The 19313-nt window shown below is 37.9% G+C and overlaps 1 protein-coding gene across 1 annotated transcript; it reads left to right on the plus strand.

Annotated features, from left to right (window-relative positions):
• Positions 1–2167: 2167 nt before the first annotated feature.
• On the plus strand, positions 2168–18865 carry LOC107717477 (transmembrane protein 235-like). The gene is made up of 4 exons (XM_016524240.1): positions 2168–2345; positions 3068–3145; positions 9067–9204; positions 18522–18865. Exons 1-4 carry the CDS (start codon positions 2168–2170, stop codon positions 18794–18796), a joined length of 669 nt encoding a protein of 222 aa, XP_016379726.1. The 3' UTR covers positions 18797–18865.
• Positions 18866–19313: the final 448 nt, after the last annotated feature.

Raw genomic sequence — 19313 nt, forward strand, 5'->3', positions numbered from 1 at the left:
GAATATTAGAAATAATTTGTTTTGTGATCACTGGTCGAGCTTTGTGTTTATTACGCACTCTAAACCCCGACAAGTTGAATTTACTTTAAAAAAAAAAAAACTTGCGGAAACTGGTTGCCCTAAAAAAAAATTAAGTAATGTGAACTTCAACTTTCATGTCAGGGATTCATCACAGTCACGGCAGTCACCAGCCAGGATAATCACCCGATCACAGTCACCTGAGTTCTGATCACCCGCACCTGCTGTCACCAATCAAGCCACACTACAAATACAAATACGTTCACCCCTATGGACTATTCTGGACTCTCGATACGATAGTCTCCTAGAAAGACTTACCTTCTGGTTCTCCCGCGATCCTCCAACGACTCCTTGGAAGCTGTTCCACGATCTCCCACGAAACCGGCATCAGACACTCACCCTCAGAACTCCGATAAGAACCCTGGAATCATTCACTCTGTTGACATTCACCTGCCTTAACCTAACCCGTTCCACTCCCCCACATCTTGTTTCAATAAACCATCCTGTCTTTCACTTACCCGTTGTGTCTGGCCTTGCTTTATGACAGTTCAGTTCATTTAACTTAAAATATCAATTAATTTGCAGTTATTACACCTATATTTAAGTTCCATGTGCTAATTTCCAAGTTAAATCTATATCAGTTGTTTTATTTTTCCAATTTGTTAAACTAGAAAAAAAGCAAACAAATAAAAGAACATTCATGTAATTTTCGGTTTTAGTTTAATTCAATTCCAAATGTTAATTTAAAAGCACAACAAAACATGATTTTTTTCATCTGAAAACATTTCCCCATAAAACATGAAAAAAAACAATAGTTTAACAAACTAACATAAAACAGTCTATCTCAGAATCACCACAAACGGCATCAAAACAATATGGTTTTATTCCACTCGGAGTTCACACTATTGGCAGTACTGACTTTTAGGTGCTAACTCACCTTTTCCAAGGTTGAGCATTACCTGCTGAATAAAATATTAAGTGTTTTTCAAACAATTAGTCAAGGTGCAGGGCATAAATCAGTCTGACAAAATAGACAAAGAAGGCCTGAGATCGGTCAGTTCATCCAATCTCAAAAAGTTTCTTCCAAGATAATTCCCACTCTAGATGGGTTTAGCTGTGGACTTGCTTGATGTTGATGAATGTTAATTCAGCTGAATTGCATTGGTGCATTCGTTAGTTAAGTAGTTAGTTAGTTAGTGTGTGTGCATTACCTATACATTTCATCAGTTCATGCATTCAGGGAAGCAATTTTTGCAGCATCACATAAAATCTCATTTACTGTCACAAAACACAAATACAATAAACACATATGGCGCTAACATATAATAAGGTACATGCATATCTACACATTTACACAACCACGTCCCATACAGTATATACAGGTAGGCTATATTATATGCCATTTACCATATTTATCTAAAACACACCTGCCTCTAAATACTTTCTTCTTATTTAACAGCATTTGATACAAAAGATCTATACATATTTCTTGTGTATTGTTTTTCTTGTTTTTCATTACAAACATCAATACTTTTTTAAAAACCAATATACATTTACTTATGTTTATTTACATATACTTGAGATTTTAAGTCATGTTTTCTGAATATCAAACTGATGTTATGCTTAAAACAAGAAAAAAATATCTGCCAGTAGGGTAAGAAAAATTAAAACTTAATTCAAATGGGAAGCTAGTTTGTTTTAAGCAAGAACTCACTTAATTTTCATAGAAAACCAGACTTAATATCTTGTTATTTAGCACCTCAAGTAAATGTATTTTGATTTAAGAATATTTCTTAAATACAAAAAATACTGAGTATGAAAATCTCAAAGAAAGGTACAGAAAGCAGCCCGTCGCTGGTGATCAAATGTAGCACAGAGAGCGAGGGTGAGTTGAGAGAGTAGACAGAGCGTTCAGAGCTTCTGCTCTCACTCTATATACAGCTGTGCAGGAGAGATGCCGAGGAAAATCCTGCAGTATCTTCATCCAGCTGTTCCTGAGAGCTGATTCTTCCTTCAGCCTCGATACATCTGAAGAAATTAAGACGGAATCATGTGCTTTAATGGCTCTGAACGCACTGGGCTTTAAAGGACCTGAATGACAGCCACCGGCGCTCAGAGTCAATGAATCATCAGAGGGATTGTAGCGCTGATGAAGATGAACTTTGGGACAGTTGTGATCTCTGCGGGTCTGTGCGGGCTGCTCAGTTTCATCCTGCTTGCCTTGTCCATCGGCACTGAATACTGGTACATTATAGATGTGGATGAAGGGAAGAACTCCAGCCTGGAATACAGCAGCTCTCACTCCGGACTCTGGAGGATATATGAAGGTAAGATAGTGAACACAGACAACTTGAGCTTCCTTTAGCTCCAATTTTGTGCACCTGTTGCTTACATTTAGTATATTCTAACAGTGATCTCTCTTCATCTCCACTAAGAGGATTGCTTAATTAATCATTTTACATTAAAATGTTCATGTGCATATTGAACATTTGCCTAAATACTGAGTACTGATGAAGTAGCCTGCATGAACTTAATGTGCATTTATTCATTATCCTCTTCTTACTGTTTAACATTTCACGTGTCTCATGAATAGATGGATAAAGTATTTTTAATCTCATTCTTGTAGCAGCACTAAACTGGCAAATGGTTTGACTGGTTGCAAAGAAAGTTATTTCACAAATATTCACAGATACAGTCCTCATCACTGGCTGAGTCTCCATTATGCACATAATTAATGTCTCGTCCAATTCTGTAGCTGTTTCATGGCACTAGAGACAATTAAAGAGAGAAACAGTTCCTCACACAATTCTAAATGTTTAATGTTAGATGCGATGTGATGACAGTTACTAAATATGTCACATAAAAGAACTGTTTTCTATTTCATTTTAATTGCTGTAAAGATATTTTCCACCCTTTAACACAAATGCTGCTTTTCCTTGTAAGGTGCAATATGTTGAGATTACCAAGAAAACTGATTTGCAGGCAGCTGTTTAAAGCATAATGGGTGTTTGCAACTTTTACTTGACTGGTGTTTCAATGTGACCCACAGGACAGAATGGCAGTTATCATGACATCTCATTCTACACGGACACCTCCGACCACACCGAGCAGGAGAAGCACCTTTTAAGTGAGTCTCTGAAAGCTATCTACACGTTAGCCACAATCAGAGAATGACACTGGAAATAGGCTTGTTATGTATGGATGGTGTATTCTCGGTCTCTTTAAGAGCTATATTCTCAGCATGACATCCATCCTGATCCATCACTGGCCACCTTTATTATAAAAGAGATTGCACAATTATCAAAGCTGATGGTCTTTGATTAGTAGTCATAGAAAGGGTGTGCGCTACAGCATATTGACAGAAAACATGATATCCCTATATTTTCTGGGATTTTGGCGATAACATAAATTAGAAGCTACTTTGCTGAGTTTGATTTTGTGCTGGTTTGTGTTGTGGACAGATGACTCCCAAAGCTTTTCATATTCTTTATATTCTGTGTGGTGATTATTTCATAGCGGTGATAGAAACTTTTCCATCTTAAATTGATTTCCACTGGCAGGCTCACTTTCAGGACAATTTATTCTAAGCTTATTAGAAGTATGCATGATCTTTCATGTACAATTCTTATGTTTAATCAATAAGTTCAGTTAGAATAATAAGACACTGTTGAGGCTGTTATCAACCAAATTATATCAGTATCAATAAAATCAATTTTTGCACCGCAGAAGTGGCACAGACACAGCATTTAGATTAATGTACACTTCAATTACAATTGCATATAATACTGCTATGAGATTAATGTTTTAAAAATAATATTGTTGTCAGACTTGTGTTCCTGTTTTGTTGTGTTTCTATCCCCATGTGCTCCCCGTGACCCAGTTTCTCCCTTGTTTGATTGTGTTCATTTGATTCAGGTGTGTCTTGTCAGTTACCCTCGTTTCGTCCTGTATTTAGAGTGTTGTTTGCCCTATGTTCCCTTGTCCAGTGTTAAACATCAATACTATGTGCTGCGTGTGTGTTCCTGCCTGCCCGATTTTCCCCCTTATTTGGATTATTAAAGACTGTTATTCTTGAATCTCCTGCATCTCCGCGTCCTTCACTCCTGCACAGCAGACACCGTGACCGAACACTGGACCATAAGAATGAACTGGGCAGAGGACTTTATTTGGAACCTCCAGCATGATGGACAGCCTTTGGAGCGATATGTGGAGGAGTTCTTGAGTGTTGTACAGTGGCGGCGTTTCACAAAACCATAGGGTATGGCAGTGGCGGGAGTGGGGTGGGGTGGGGCACAACACTAAGCACTGAAATATAGGAAAAAATATAGAAAGGGATAAAGTTTAAATGTCGTCAGAGTTGGTATTGTGGCTTTATCAGACACTTGCACTTAACATTAAATGGAGTTGGTTTTTGACAAGCGAATGACGGAGATCTGTTTTGTCTGTCATTAGAACGGCTGTATTCTGAGGCAGCAAGTGCATCGCATTAAACGCTTTAATCAACCTACAGGTTATAACTTTTATTGTAGCTATATGGGTGCTATAGTTTTTCTTGTCGTTTAATACACTTGGCCAAAATATCATGAAACGATGAAGCGCTATATGCACAGGATATTTAAAACGTACAAAAGTATATGGCTACAACTAGACGTCAAAAGCTAAGACTCTTCTCCTCTCTTCAAACACACAAAAACATTGACCTTTATAGACATAGTGTTTGAATAAACAAAACGCTGTACTTTTTCAAACATCACAGTTATTTATTTACCCTTACATTGCGAACAAGCGGAGATCTGTCTCCAGGCTGTGCGTGGCGCGTCAATCTGAATGGAGGCGGGGTGAAGTTATGAGGTTTCGCTGACAGTTTGAGAATGGCGTTACAAGCTTTAGTGACAAGTTCTTTTAAATGCTTTTCATTGGATAAATATTTGTAAAACCCTCAAACAGACATAAGGAAGACCAGTAGCATTGATTTAAAATAATAATAACGAATTATAATAGAGATATGAACACACAGTTAGACACAGTTAATGCTTGCTTCCGGATGGGACTCGATGATGATAATTTGTTTCGAATCCTTTCTCCTGATGACTGTTATAGACCTGCAGCTGACTTTATTAATTACGTCCTCGATTTAACTGGCTTGGAGTTCTTAGTTGATGTAGATAATCGTCCTGTTCCCATCCAGAAGCATGTGGGTGCTTCAGCTCACCATCCGCCGGCACCCTCCACATACCGTTCCAATGAGCCCGCTCACTCCGTTCCACCTGCGCTTCCCCGAGTTCTCCCGAGTTCCTCTCCAGTCCTCAGCCCAGAAACAGCCGCCGCTCCACTCTCAAGCCCGCAGGGCACTCCACTCTCAAGCCCACCAGCCACTTTACGCTCAAGCCGCCAGCCGCTCCACTGTCAAGCCCTGTGATGCCAGCTCCAATCTCCTTATCCTCAAATCAAAAGACGAGCTTGAGAAGGAAGATACGGTTTTCAACCCAGATTCGCACTCCAGAGTCCGCTCCAGTGTCGGCTCCAGCCCCTGAGTCCGCTCCAGTGTCGGCTCCAGCCCCTGAGTCCGCTCCAGTGTCGGCTCCAGCCCCAGAGTCCGCTCCAGTGTCGGCTACAGCCCCTGAGTCTGCTTATTTCATCAAGTTCAGTCCTGAATCCACTACAGCCCAAACAAATTCAGAGTCCGTTCCAAGCCCAGAGAGGGCTCCTGTCCCCACGTCTGGCGTCGGCTACAGCCCCTGAGTCTGCTTATTTCATCAAGTTCAGTCCTGAATCCACTACAGCCCAAACAAATTCAGAGTCCGTTCCAAGCCCAGAGAGGGCTCCTGTCCCCACGTCCAGCCCAGAGAGGGCTGTTGTTCCTACGTCTGGCCGTGGGAGGTCATCAGATCCCAAGTCAAGCCCAGAGAGATTTATGGATCATCTATTTTTTGTTGCCAAAATACAGAAATATTGACAGTATTAACTCACAATATAACTCACAATATAAATGTCTTGTTTATTGAACTGTTGTATAAAATCAATAAACAAAAAATTGAATAAAATCATTATCACATTTGCAGTCATGCTGATCTTTGAGAAAAATGTTTGTTCGTTTGAAATTGCTTTAAAAAATGTATGGAAAAAATGTTTACAGGGGGATTTTTGCCCCTATTTAATAAATTTTGGGGTCACTCTGACTGCATTCTACTAGGCTATCATATTTGTTTGTTTTTTGTGAGTGAGTAACACTCGATTATGTCAGCTTCCATGTTGTTAAAACAACAATTATGATATTATCATAGACAATACATATCACACACCCCTAGTGGTCACTAGTTCAAACTCATCGAAACTGAAAGGACAAATTGTCCCCTGTGCTTCAGATTTCTATAATAATAATAATAATAATAAATTTTATTTATGGGCGCCTTACATGGCACTCAAGGACACCTTACATACAAATAAAACAGTTAATAAGCAACAATAAAAACCCACAATCATATCTATACAATCATGCATAAAAATATCACCAGTATGCCTGTCTAAAAATATGCGAATTCAAACGAGATTTAAAAATTGGAAGAGAGTTACTATCACAAAAATCTTGTGGAAGTAAATTCCACAGATAAGGAGCAGAGTAGCTAAAAGCTCGAGAAACCATAGAAAACAGACACGTACGAGAAAGGACTAAAGATAATGTGTCCGATGATCTAAGAGTTTGAAAGGGAACATATGTTAAAAGTAGATCAGATAAGTAGGAAGGGGCCATGTTATGCAATGCCTTATAAACAAGAAGCAAGATTTTAAATTCGACACGCTGTTTAACAGGAAGCCAGTGCAGATGTTGAAGAACAGGAGATATGTGTTCCATAGTAGGAGTTCTAGTAATTATTCATGCTGCTGAATTCTGCACTAACTGTAATTTGTGTAGAAGTTTAGCAGGAAGACCATAAAAAAGAGCACTACAATAGTCGATACGTGAAGTGACAAGAGCATAGACCATAATAGCAGTGCTCCTCATTGAGAGGGCTGGGCAGAGGCGCATAATATTACGTGTATGATAATAAGCTGTCCGAGTAATCTTATTAATATGCGCTTCAAAAGACAGAGTTTTGTCGAGGATAACACCCAAGCTCTTGACCTGAGTTGAAGAAGCAATTATAGAACCGTCACATACACATAGAAAAATCACTGGTCTTTGACAAAATGTTTTTTGTTACTAACAAGAAGTATTTCTGTTTTACTACTGTTAAGTTTAAGAAAGTTGGTTGAAAACCAAGCTTTAACTTTAGACAAACAGTCAGGAAGAGAGAATGGAGGAAGTATAGCAGTAGGTTTTGAAGAAAGGTAGAGCTGGGTGTCGTCGACGTAATTGGATACCATATTCTCTGAAAATATTTCCAAGGGGCAGTAGATAGATGATAAATAATAGAGGGCCCAAAACTGAACCCTGTGGGACACCTGTAGTAATACGTGATAACTTAGATTTTAATTGGCCTAGTTGAACAAATTGAGTATTACCCGAGAGATAGGATGTGAACCAAGCCAGAGAAGTACGTACAATTCCAACGGACTGCAATCTGTCTAATATAATTTCATGGGAAATGTTGTGGACCACTGAAGTTAAATCAAGAAGAATTAAAGGGGTCATATGATGTTGCTAAAAAGAACATTACTTTGTGTATTTGGTGTAATGAAATGTGTTTATGCGGTTTAAGGTTAAAAAAAACATATTATTTTACACATACTGTACATTATTTTTTTGTTCTCTATGCCCCGCCTTTCTGAAACGTGTCGATTTTTACAAAGCCGTGTTAGAACGAGCCATTTTAGGTAGGCGTGGTTGACTCTTAACTTTTATAAAGAATATCTCTTTGGATTTGAGACTTTAGTCTTTGCAACTTTACAGATCTTCTTTATGCACCAAGAGCTTGTAACACTCCAAAGAGAAAGGAAAAATTGAAATTCCAGGATTTTAGTTAGAAATATCAAGTTAGAAATTAGACGAAAATTATCAAAATTATTTGGATCAGCACCTGGCTTGAGGACAGGAGTTATTAATGCAGTTTTAAATGAATAGGGAACAGTGGCAATAATAAGAGAGAAATGAATTATCTCAGTAGCCGGGTTTCCATCCAAAGTTGCGAATTTATCTTATGCGCAAAACTGGAATATTGCATAAAACATTTGCGAACAAGCATCGTTTCCATTCAACAAGTCAAAGAGAACAAAATCGTCACTTCCTGATAAACTGGCACTATAAATCACTAAGAAAAGTAGGAGAATATAATAATTTTCATATATAATAAATTACTTGCGCCTCAGAGCGAGCAGACAAAACACAATGAATGCGGTCATTGCTTTCGGAGGTGGATGCTGCTGTTTGGGAACGCAGTCGTGTAAGACATTTCTGGGAGGCAATTATACAGAAACACTTTGATGACAGACTTTGCTCATGCATTTCCGAATGACCATAACAACATTTCAAATGCTGTGAATGAGATCGGTCCGCTGGTTAGTCAGGTTTTGCCGTCCCATAGCGCAAAGTCACATGACTTTTTTGATGCGCTTGGAGGAATTTATTCGCAAAATGCATTTCCATCTCCCATTATTCGCATCAACCCTTTTTCGCACAAGTCAAAAACCACCTCAAGCGAGCGTAAAAACGTTTTTATTCTAAATTTGACGTTTCCATCACTCGTTTCTCACGCGATACTTCAAAATGCGCATTAAAATAGGGTGATGGAAACATAGCTAGTGATAGAAGGCAAAAGAACTGACAGACAGACTTTAACTAATTGAGTTGGAAGTGGATCGAGTTGACAGGTGGTTGATTTAGATTTCCGAATAACTAAAGTTATCTCATCTAGGCCTACTGTAGGATGCTGGAAAGTAGAGAGAACAGAATTAAATGACTGTGTAACACTGAAGCAAGAAGAACTTACTAAATCTGAGACCAACAAAGACTGATGAATATTTTCTGTTTTTGTATTAAAAAAGTAAACTTAAATGTGTGGCAGCAGGTTACACTGAGCATGTAATAAAGGCCTGTATGTGTCTCTGCAGACTTGCACAGGGTCATAGTAGTCCTGCTGCCTCTCAGCCTGGTGCTGCTGGTCTTTGGGGGGATCTTCGGTCTGGTGGCATCTTTGGCTCAGAGCTGCACTCTTCTCACCTGCATCGCTGCATACTTCCTCATCTGCAGTGAGTGCCATTAAAAGCTACACAACATTTATTGGACACTCACATCAGCTGAAATGAAATGAGGTCTCAGCGGTCATATCGCTGGAGTTTGTGTTGTGTATAGGTCAGTGAGAGATGTGAAGACAAGAGGAGTGAAAACACAATGGGAATGAAAGAAAACAGAAAATGTCAGGTGCTCCAGCTGAGTGCAGCTGTTAGGTGAACTGGTCTCACACAGCGAGGGGTTTTAACAGATATGAAGGTTTTTAGCTCAATAATACATATCCACAAAGCCTGAAATAATGAATAGCAGAAATATTGAACAGATTTATTTGTTGTGTTTAATGTGTTTAGAGAATTCATGTTCTTATCCTTATCCCAATTATGTTCCAGGCACAAATAAATAGGGGCGTAACGTAAAACATATTCATATTCATTCTTTTGGTTTGGCATGCATGTTTACTGACCAAATTCAGAGTTGTTTTATCCATTGCAAGTCTGGACCTTCTGTTTGTGTGGAGCATAATTTGAAACTCAAAGTTTCCCCCGCTATTATTTGCTATTATGTGACATATTCATATATTTTGATGTTGTGAATGCATATGAAAAATACCGGACACAGAAAAGTGTACAATCCAAGTTTTGAACATGAGTAGTGCTTCGATCTAAATCACAAACCAACACAGCTTTCACAGCGTGTGTTGTTTATTTGCATTTAGACATGTTTTCCTCAGCAGAACTTATATCTTATAGTTGTGTCCTTATCTGTGAATGTTAGAAATTCACACAAATAGATTCTGCGCAAAGGCTCATCCTGACAACAATTGAGCCTCCATTAAACTTCACAGTCTTCAATGAAACAGCACAGACATCAAACAGGAGCAAAATATTTCTGACTAAAATATAATTTTTTTCTCATATGTTCAGGACATGGTGCTACTGGATCCACACAGGCATATAAAGTAGACGATTTGCACTATACCTCTGCTGATTACTATATAGCTTCTATACATTACAAATTCAAAAGCTGCAATGAGATATTATGATTTGTTTTTGGCATTCAGTCTAATAATTGTTTACAATTCAGGAGGCACCACATGACAGCAATGAATGGTTTACTTACAGTGCCTTGCGAATGTATTCATACCCCTTCATTTTTTTTCACATTTTGTTTTGTTGCTGCCTTATGTTAAACTGCAATCTACAACAATCTACACTCCATACACCATAATTGTAAAGCAAAAAACAGGTTTTTAACATCTTTGCAAATTTATTAAAAATAAAAAACTAAAATGATTCCATTGCATAAGTATTCATACCCTTATCTGGGACAGTTGAAAGCTCAGAAACAGGTTTGCGTCAAGCCACACATCTGTGGTAGAGTTCAGAAAAAAAAATTCTCCTTCATTGAAGGGTCACAGAAGCATGTAGTCTCTGTTACCCTTAACGGATGAAGTTTGAAACAACCAGGACTCTTCCTAGAGCTGGCCTCCTGGCCTAACTGAGCAACTGATGGAGAGGGGTTTTGGTTAGTGTGGTGACCAAGAACCTGATAGCCACTCTAGTTGAGCTCCATGATCATATGTGGAGATAGGAGAAACCTACAGATGGACAAACATCACTGCAACACTCCACCAATCCAGTCTTTATGGCGAATAAATAGGGGTGTAACGTAAAACATATTCATATTCATTCTTTTGGTTTGGCATGCATGTTTACTGACCAAATTCAGAGTTGTTTTATCCAATGCAAGTCTGGACCTTCTGTTTGTGTGGAGCATAATTTGAAACTCAAATTTTCCCCCGCTATTATTTGCTATTATGTGACATATTCATATATTTTGATGTTGTGAATGCATATGAAAAATACCGGACACAGAAAAGTGTACAATCCAAGTTTTGAACATGAGTAGTGCTTCGATCTAAATCACAAACCAACACAGCTTTCACAGCGTGTGTTGTTTATTTGCATTTAGACATGTTTTCCTCAGCAGAACTTATATCTTATAGTTGTGTCCTTATCTGTGAATGTTAGAAATTCACACAAATAGATTCTGCGCAAAGGCTCATCCTGACAACAATTGAGCCTCCATTAAACTTCACAGTCTTCAATGAAACAGCACAGACATCAAACAGGAGCAAAATATTTCTGACTAAAATATAATTTTTTTCTCATATGTTCAGGACATGGTGCTACTGGATCCACACAGGCATATAAAGTAGACGATTTGCACTATACCTCTGCTGATTACTATATAGCTTCTATACATTACAAATTCAAAAGCTGCAATGAGATATTATGATTTGTTTTTGGCATTCAGTCTAATAATTGTTTACAATTCAGGAGGCACCACATGACAGCAATGAATGGTTTACTTACAGTGCCTTGCGAATGTATTCATACCCCTTCATTTTTTTTCACATTTTGTTTTGTTGCTGCCTTATGTTAAACTGCAATCTACAACAATCTACACTCCATACACCATAATTGTAAAGCAAAAAACAGGTTTTTAACATCTTTGCAAATTTATTAAAAATAAAAAACTAAAATGATTCCATTGCATAAGTATTCATACCCTTATCTGGGACAGTTGAAAGCTCAGAAACAGGTTTGCGTCAAGCCACACATCTGTGGTAGAGTTCAGAAAAAAAAATTCTCCTTCATTGAAGGGTCACAGAAGCATGTAGTCTCTGTTACCCTTAACGGATGAAGTTTGAAACAACCAGGACTCTTCCTAGAGCTGGCCTCCTGGCCTAACTGAGCAACTGATGGAGAGGGGTTTTGGTTAGTGTGGTGACCAAGAACCTGATAGCCACTCTAGTTGAGCTCCATGATCATATGTGGAGATAGGAGAAACCTACAGATGGACAAACATCACTGCAACACTCCACCAATCCAGTCTTTATGGCGGTGTGGCCAAACTCAATCCTCTCTTCAGTTAAGACACAGGAAAACACACTTGGAATGTACAAAAAAGCACCTAAAGGACCCTCAGACTGTGAGAAACAAAATTTTCTGGTATGATGAACCTCAATTCCAAGCATTTCAGCTAAATATTTAGTTATGCAGGTATGCAATATACTTATTTCAGTTTTTTATTTTTAATACATTTATGAAGTTGTGACAATTCTGTTTTTGCTTTGTCAGTATGGTGTATGGAGTGTAGATTGATGTGGAAAAAAGTAATTCCTTAACTGTCACCGTCCCGTATACGGGACGCCTAATTTACTTCAATATATTACAATTAAATCCTAATCTAATCATGATAAACTATATATCGTTGGAAAGGTCTAAGACTTGTAAATAGATATTTCACCACTGTTTGTTGTTAAAAATTATGTAGGAACAGTAATAGATTAGTTTATGACAAGAGTGCACCTCAAAACATATACATCATAACAGGAGTTCAGATCTTTGTCACAAAAATTATTTTTCGTTTCCTTTTTCCCTATTACATGTTTTAGCAATCATCATAAATTATATATAATTTGAAAACCTCAAAATTCATGCTGTGAAAACCATTTTGAAATCGGACATTGCGTTACCATGGAAATGGTACTTTAAAATCTTATGATCTTATCTTAAAATCTATAAAAAATCTTAAAATCTATGACACCTCCCCTTACGGTCTTTTCGAATCAAAACTTTTCATAATCTTTACAAAATACATATCGTTGGAAAGGTCTGAGTCTCAAGATTCCATATTTGGTAGTTATTTTGTCATAGACATAATATTGAGAGAGAAATTGATACATTTGTGATAGAAAAATGCATCAAAAAAATTCAATGGAGTTTGGATGACACCCGGTGGCTGTTCGTGGTATAACGCCTAAACAAAATTGCATAGGAACCTTAATTTTTTTATATCAACTTCAAATTTGGAACACAACTTATTTAGACATATGGCTTTAATTTTATAGCAATTTGGATTAAAACATTTTATAAAATATTTATTTAATATAAAATAAAATAAAAGTAGTACAGTACATTTTCTTTGCAGTAAATTTAAACTTCTATAACTTTTTTATACTTTCATTTTGGAATGATTTCACTTCTGCAATAATCTGCAGATTGTCTTCTTTAAAAAGAGACCAGCCTTAGGTCTGTATTCAAAAGCGTTTATGAATTATAACAATTTAAGTTTGAATAGTGCACTTTCACATCTATGTTCAAAAAAGGGGGGGGGGACAGTTAAGAGGTTAAAGAAGTTTATCATAAGGCAGCAATATAACAAAATGTGAAAAAAATTAAGGGGTATGAATACTTTCGCAAGGCACTGTATATACCTGTAATCAGCAGATGTTGCTCCTGTGTCTGTAAAGGTATTAAACTATAATAAGAACATCAGCATTTGATTCTGTCTTGAATGACACATAATTAATTCACACCCTCATTACACTTTGTCATAATTTCTTCTCATCACAATAACTGAAATCATGAGATTGGGACCGGATGTGTGCTGCAATATTTCAGATGAGTTATTGTAGAACACATCAAAATATAAATGGGAATGACATACAGTTTTTTTGTCAATAGAATATCTCTGTTTATTCTGTCCTCAATATTATTGTGATAGTATGTTTGTGATAGGATATGATGATGATGATGATGGAGTGTAGTTTGGGCTCTTTTGCAGCACTGTAACAGGTGCTTGTGTTCCAGCCTGAGCACAACAGAAAACTGAAGTGCTGAATTAAGGGAGGGATGGAGCAGAGAAAAACACTGGGATCTGTAGAGGTTGAAACCCTGAGGTCAGCGAAGACCATTACAGCTTTTTATTTGTGTTCTGTTTTCAGTTCCATTGAAAGGGGCTCCTGAGATGAAAAAAATGACTATCCTGCCCAAGAACACAGAAGGGTGTATAGTCTCTATAAATGTGAACTTTGCACAGCATTGTATGCTAGTATAGTTTAGTTTCCTTTGCTTATGTAGTAGATTTTGATATTGCTGAGGTAAATTGTTGCTGTATTTGTACCAATGAGTGTTTGGTGGTCCACAAGGACTAAACATTACACACGACTGATGGATTAAAGAAAAAACGGTGGAAGGATTGAAGCCTCACAGGAGATTACGTACATGAGTGATCTTGTCTGTAAACATCCCTGATAGCAAGAGAGCAGATGAAAACCATTGAATCAATGTAAAAAATTGTCAGTGTTAATTGCATTGAATCAATATCACTGACAATGAAAACGTAACATTACAATACAAGAGTCAAGAGCCCAACTAAAGCAAACACTGATCACAATAATGGTGGTTTGTTGAAATTTCAACATTTTTCCAACATTAATTGCGGGTGCAAATGTGATATTGATTCAATGCAATTAACACTGACAAATCAACAATTTTTAACATTGATTCAGTGGTTGCTTGCTATCAGGGATAGCACTTTTCAAAAACACAGACATGAGGATCCCTCTGGAATATGATGACATGACAGGAGAAGATGGTGATAGTGATTCCATCTGCTTTTGCCTCGCAAACATTTGCTGTCCTCCAACTCACACAACTCCACAAACATGAATTGCAGCTGCGCATCTCCTTTCATGACACTGATGAATTAATCTGCAGCAGTAGCATCTAATCAAGCACCATCTCAAAGCCCTCGCTAATGCCGAGTTCACACTGCACGATTTCCAAAGTCGTCGGGTCACCGTGGTTTTCACACTGCACGATTTTAGCCTAATTTTTCACTCGCCGACAGGTTTTGCGAAATCGCCGACAAATGCCTGAAATTGGAGGCAAATCGGTGCTCGTTCACGCGAGTGACAATCACGCAGTGTGAATTATCAAAGACGCGAACCGAGGGAATTGCCGACAGCTCCAGATATTTAGCATGCCAAATATTTTGCGGGCGTCGGCGACGTGTCGACAATTCCCTCAGATCGCGAGTGAAAAATCTGGCTAAAATCGTGCAGTGTGAACTCGGCATAACGTTTAGGATTCTTGCATCAATTAATTAAAGGCAGGAGTGCATCATCAGACGCTGTGTATCTTTAACTCAGTTCAGCTCTCCTGACACACTTAGTGTAACACTGTGAGTGTTGCAGAATTTTTTTATTTTTTTTATTTATTTAGTATAAAGAGCAGTTCACGACCTCCAGGCTGTCTGTGCTTCTGAGAGCCGATTCATCCCTTTGGTTTTAAAACATCTCTTCTTGCATCAGACAGTGAAAAAGATGTTTGTGCTTGATAATATTATATGTGCACTTCAAATCTTATATTTTTAAAAGGAAAGTAAGAATAAATTTAATTTGCTACCTATTAGATTGTGTTTTATTAACGCCTACGCCTACCCCTTACAGTAATGCAAATAATACAGTAAAAAGTAATGCAGTAATACAGTCATTATTGTTGTTTAGCGTGACAAAAAATTACACAATATTGATGTGCGCATTCCCAGTAGACGCAGCTGTATCCCATCTAGCCTTAACTGATTAGAACCCCATTTCCAAAAAAAGTTAAGACATTTTGTCAGATGAAATAAAAACAAGATTATGTGATTTGTTAACTCTCCTTTAATTATTTAACTGACAAAACTACAAAGAAAAAGATTTCAAATGTTTTCACTGACCAATTTTATTGTATTTTGTAAAAAAAATAAATAAATCTTGTACACAATATTGTGAAAATATTCAGGGAATCTGGAGAAATCTCAGTCTGTATAGGGAAAGTCAGGAAACCTCTGTTGAATATGCTTAACCTTCGAGCTCTCAGATGGCAGTGCATTAGAAAGCATCATGCCGTTGTGCTAAATACAGTCACTCTGGTTCGGGAGGACTTTGAAAAACCATTGTCACTTAACACAGCCTGTCACTGCATCAAAAAAATGCAAATTGAATCTCTCTTACGCACAGAGACAACCATACATCAATCCTATACAGAGATGCTGCTAAATGGTCCGAAAAATGGTGGAAATGTGTGCTTTGGTCAGATGAGTCCATGTTTCAACTGGTTTTTGGAAAAACAGACACTGAGTTCTCCATGCCAAAGACGAAAGGGATCATCCAAACTATTAACAGTGACAACTGCAAAAGCTTCATCTGTCTTGGTATGGGGTACATCAGTGTCCACGTCATGGGTGACTTGCATGTGTGTGAAGATACCATTGAGGTTGAGGCATATAGTGGGATTGTACAAAGACATGCTACTATCAAACTGACGTCCATGATTATTAGAGTGAGACAATACCAGGTCTTATTCTGTATGTGCTACAACAGTGAGGTTTCATGGATGTGCTTGACTGCCCTGCCTGCAGTCCAGATCTGTGTCCTTTTGAAAATGTGTGGTGTGTCATGAAGAGGAGAATATGACAACGATGACCAAGGACTGTTGAGCAGCTTAAGTCTTGTTTCAAGCAAAGGTGATATAAAATAGCTGCAAACATGCCTTTGCCCCAACTTTTTTGGAGTGTGTCGCAGCCATCAAAATCGATTTGTTTTCATTTACAAAATACAATTCAAAATGTACAATTACAGTTAAGGTCAGTGAAAACTGGAGTTCTATAACAATAAATTTTAGCTTATTTACTGACTCCTTTGTTCATATCCTTTCCTCTCGAGTGCTCTCTATTAATGACTGTGCTGAATGTAGCACAGCGTCTGGTTTATAATTTGTTATTCTCTATTTTTGTCATGATTGCGTTAAGGTTTATTAATTACAGTACTCTGTGTTATCTATTTCTATAGTTTATCATAAGAAAGGAGAAACATCTAAGATTCATGAAAAAACATTCGTATCTTATTCTCTGCAGATGCAATTTTCGTCTTTGTGTAAATTACTGTCAATTATTCACCACCAAATTTGGGTCAGAACTTCGTCCAACTAGAAAAAAATGATAAAATGAATTGTTTTTCTTTCTATAGCCATCTGTCAACTGTCAATTTCTCTGACAAGCACAGAAGCAAACTCCACATCAGCTGTGTCAGTGCATAATTTCTTTATCGTCTTGAAAAAAAGAATGCATTATTTGAGAAATGACTGATGTTTGATTGCAAAGCATCAGGAAAACCTCTCTTCTGTTCTTCCTGTTATGTATCATAAGTTATCGTGAAAGGTCAGGGCTTCGCTGAGCTTCATGTAAGTGGGTTAATTACAGCAATGATGACTGAGTTCACGCGGTTCCTTCAAGCAGGTCTTAAGGAAAGCACACATCTTCTTCCTATTAATACTCCCACCACTAACCTGTGTGACTGTCATATTCTGTGCTTGTGCACTACTGAGTTTCATTCTAAAGGAAAAACTAATTTGCTTATCCTCACTGTATAGGACATGATGAATCAGGCCATTACAGCTTTCACATGGAGGCTGTTCAAAATCCTGCCATGCCACAGAGCACCACTCACATAGCTTTCCATTAAATTACATCATATTTGTCCCAAATTGTTGTTGAAAAGGTACTGCCCCAGTGACAGCTTTTGCACCTTTTTTCTGAGAGTGCAGGAATATCATACAGATAAATTTGGCAGAACCAAAGCCTCAACTGTTGTCATACATACAGTAGCTTTAAATACTATGTAACACTATTTAATCTTTTTCTGCTAACTGACATTTCATTAAAGGGGTCATATTATGCTGCTAAAAAGAACATTATTTGGTGTAATGAAATGTGTTTATGCGGTTTAAAGTTCAAAAAACACATTATTTTCCACATACTGTACATTATTGTTTCTCCTCTATGCCCCGCCTTTCTGAAACGCGTAAATTTTTACAAAGCTCATCGTTCTAAAAAAGCGAGGTGTGCTGTGATTGGCCAGCTATCCAATGCGTTGTGAATGGCCGAATACCAACTTTACAGATCTTCTTTATGCACCAAGAGCTTGTAATACTCCAAAGAGAAAGGAAAAATTGAAATCGCATCATATGACCCCTTTAAAGCACTTTCTTGTTTGATAAGAAAGTAACCTGAAAGACCTGACGTGTCGCTAAGCACTTTTGCACGTCAAAGAACATTGGCCTGGATTTTAGCGTATGCACACTCTAAGATCAAATCTGTGCATATGAACGTTTTTATAAATGAACCCCCTGGTCTCCCATCTTATCCAAGCTGGTTAGGCAGGTTAGTAGTGGTGGTTTTAGTGGGGTTTCAAGCACTTGTCATGTGGTTAGGCTCAGAGACTAGTTGGCTTCCCTGCTAAATTGGCTAAAAACAGCTTGGTCAGACTAGTAACCCAGCTTAAGAATAGTCAACAATCTTTTGTTGTTTGCTTCAACAGGTTTGAATACAACATTTTATGGCCTTTTATGAGAACATTTTTATATGAAAAGTACTGATAAGTCTGTTGCTGCCTGGTTGTTTAGTGAGTGAATGGAGTGTAATGACGGCTCTTTGTCCACAGGTCTGGTGACGGTGTCTGGTGTGAGCATCTATATCAGTTACTCTCAGCAGGCTTTGGAAGAGCTGCAGCACATGGTGGATATTAAGTCACTTTCTCACGTCCACATGTCCTTCGGCTGGTCTCTGGTCATGGCCTGTCTGTCTTTTTGCCTGGAGCTGCTCACGGGGATCCTGCTCATGCTAGCAGCCCGTCTCATTCGCCGTCAGTGCCAGCACGAGCCTGCTGCAGTGCTCACCATGAGCCAGAGTTCACCACAGCTTCTGAGACTGCAGTGATGATGATCATTTCATCTACAGCCTTATCAAGAAATGAGTTTGTGCTGCATCAAATTTAAAATGGAGAGTGCCGGGTGGCAAATGAGACAGCTGCATCAATTATTGAATGAGAGTGTTTATTAGAGGACTGCAAAATTTGTCTGCATCACTCAAGTGTGTCAGTGCAATCACCAATGTCATGTGTCATGAATTTACTGTATATAACATGATGAATCAAGCCATTGCAGCATATCTAGGCTATGTAAAGTTGGGTTTCTGCCACTGAATAAAAAATAAAACGATATAGTTGCAACTTTTTATCTCACAATTCTGACTTTTTTTTTCTCGTAATTGCAAGCCAAGACCTCTAGCCTGTTTTTAAATTACAGTGTAAAAAGCTTTACTTGTGACCACACCAATACTTTTACATTTTATGCAAATTTTAATACACATTCTGCTTAATATACACATAAAACTTTTTCACACTAAGATTTAATACATTCAATTGCTGTTTTTTTTATTATTAATGGTTATTAGA

The sequence above is a fragment of the Sinocyclocheilus rhinocerous genome, unplaced genomic scaffold (assembly GCF_001515625.1).
Source record: "Sinocyclocheilus rhinocerous isolate Xijiao unplaced genomic scaffold, SAMN03320098_v1.1 scaffold393, whole genome shotgun sequence".
In the NCBI taxonomy this organism is placed as follows: Eukaryota; Metazoa; Chordata; class Actinopteri; order Cypriniformes; family Cyprinidae; genus Sinocyclocheilus; species Sinocyclocheilus rhinocerous.

Coding starts and splice junctions, on each gene's coding strand:
- LOC107717477 (XM_016524240.1), top strand. CDS start 2,168: ATGAAGATGAACTTTGGGACAGTTGTGATCTCTGCGGGTCTGTGCGGG. Junction 2,346..3,067: donor ACTCTGGAGGATATATGAAG/GTAAGATAGTGA, acceptor TGTGACCCACAG/GACAGAATGGCAGTTATCAT. Junction 9,205..18,521: donor TGCATACTTCCTCATCTGCA/GTGAGTGCCATT, acceptor CTTTGTCCACAG/GTCTGGTGACGGTGTCTGGT.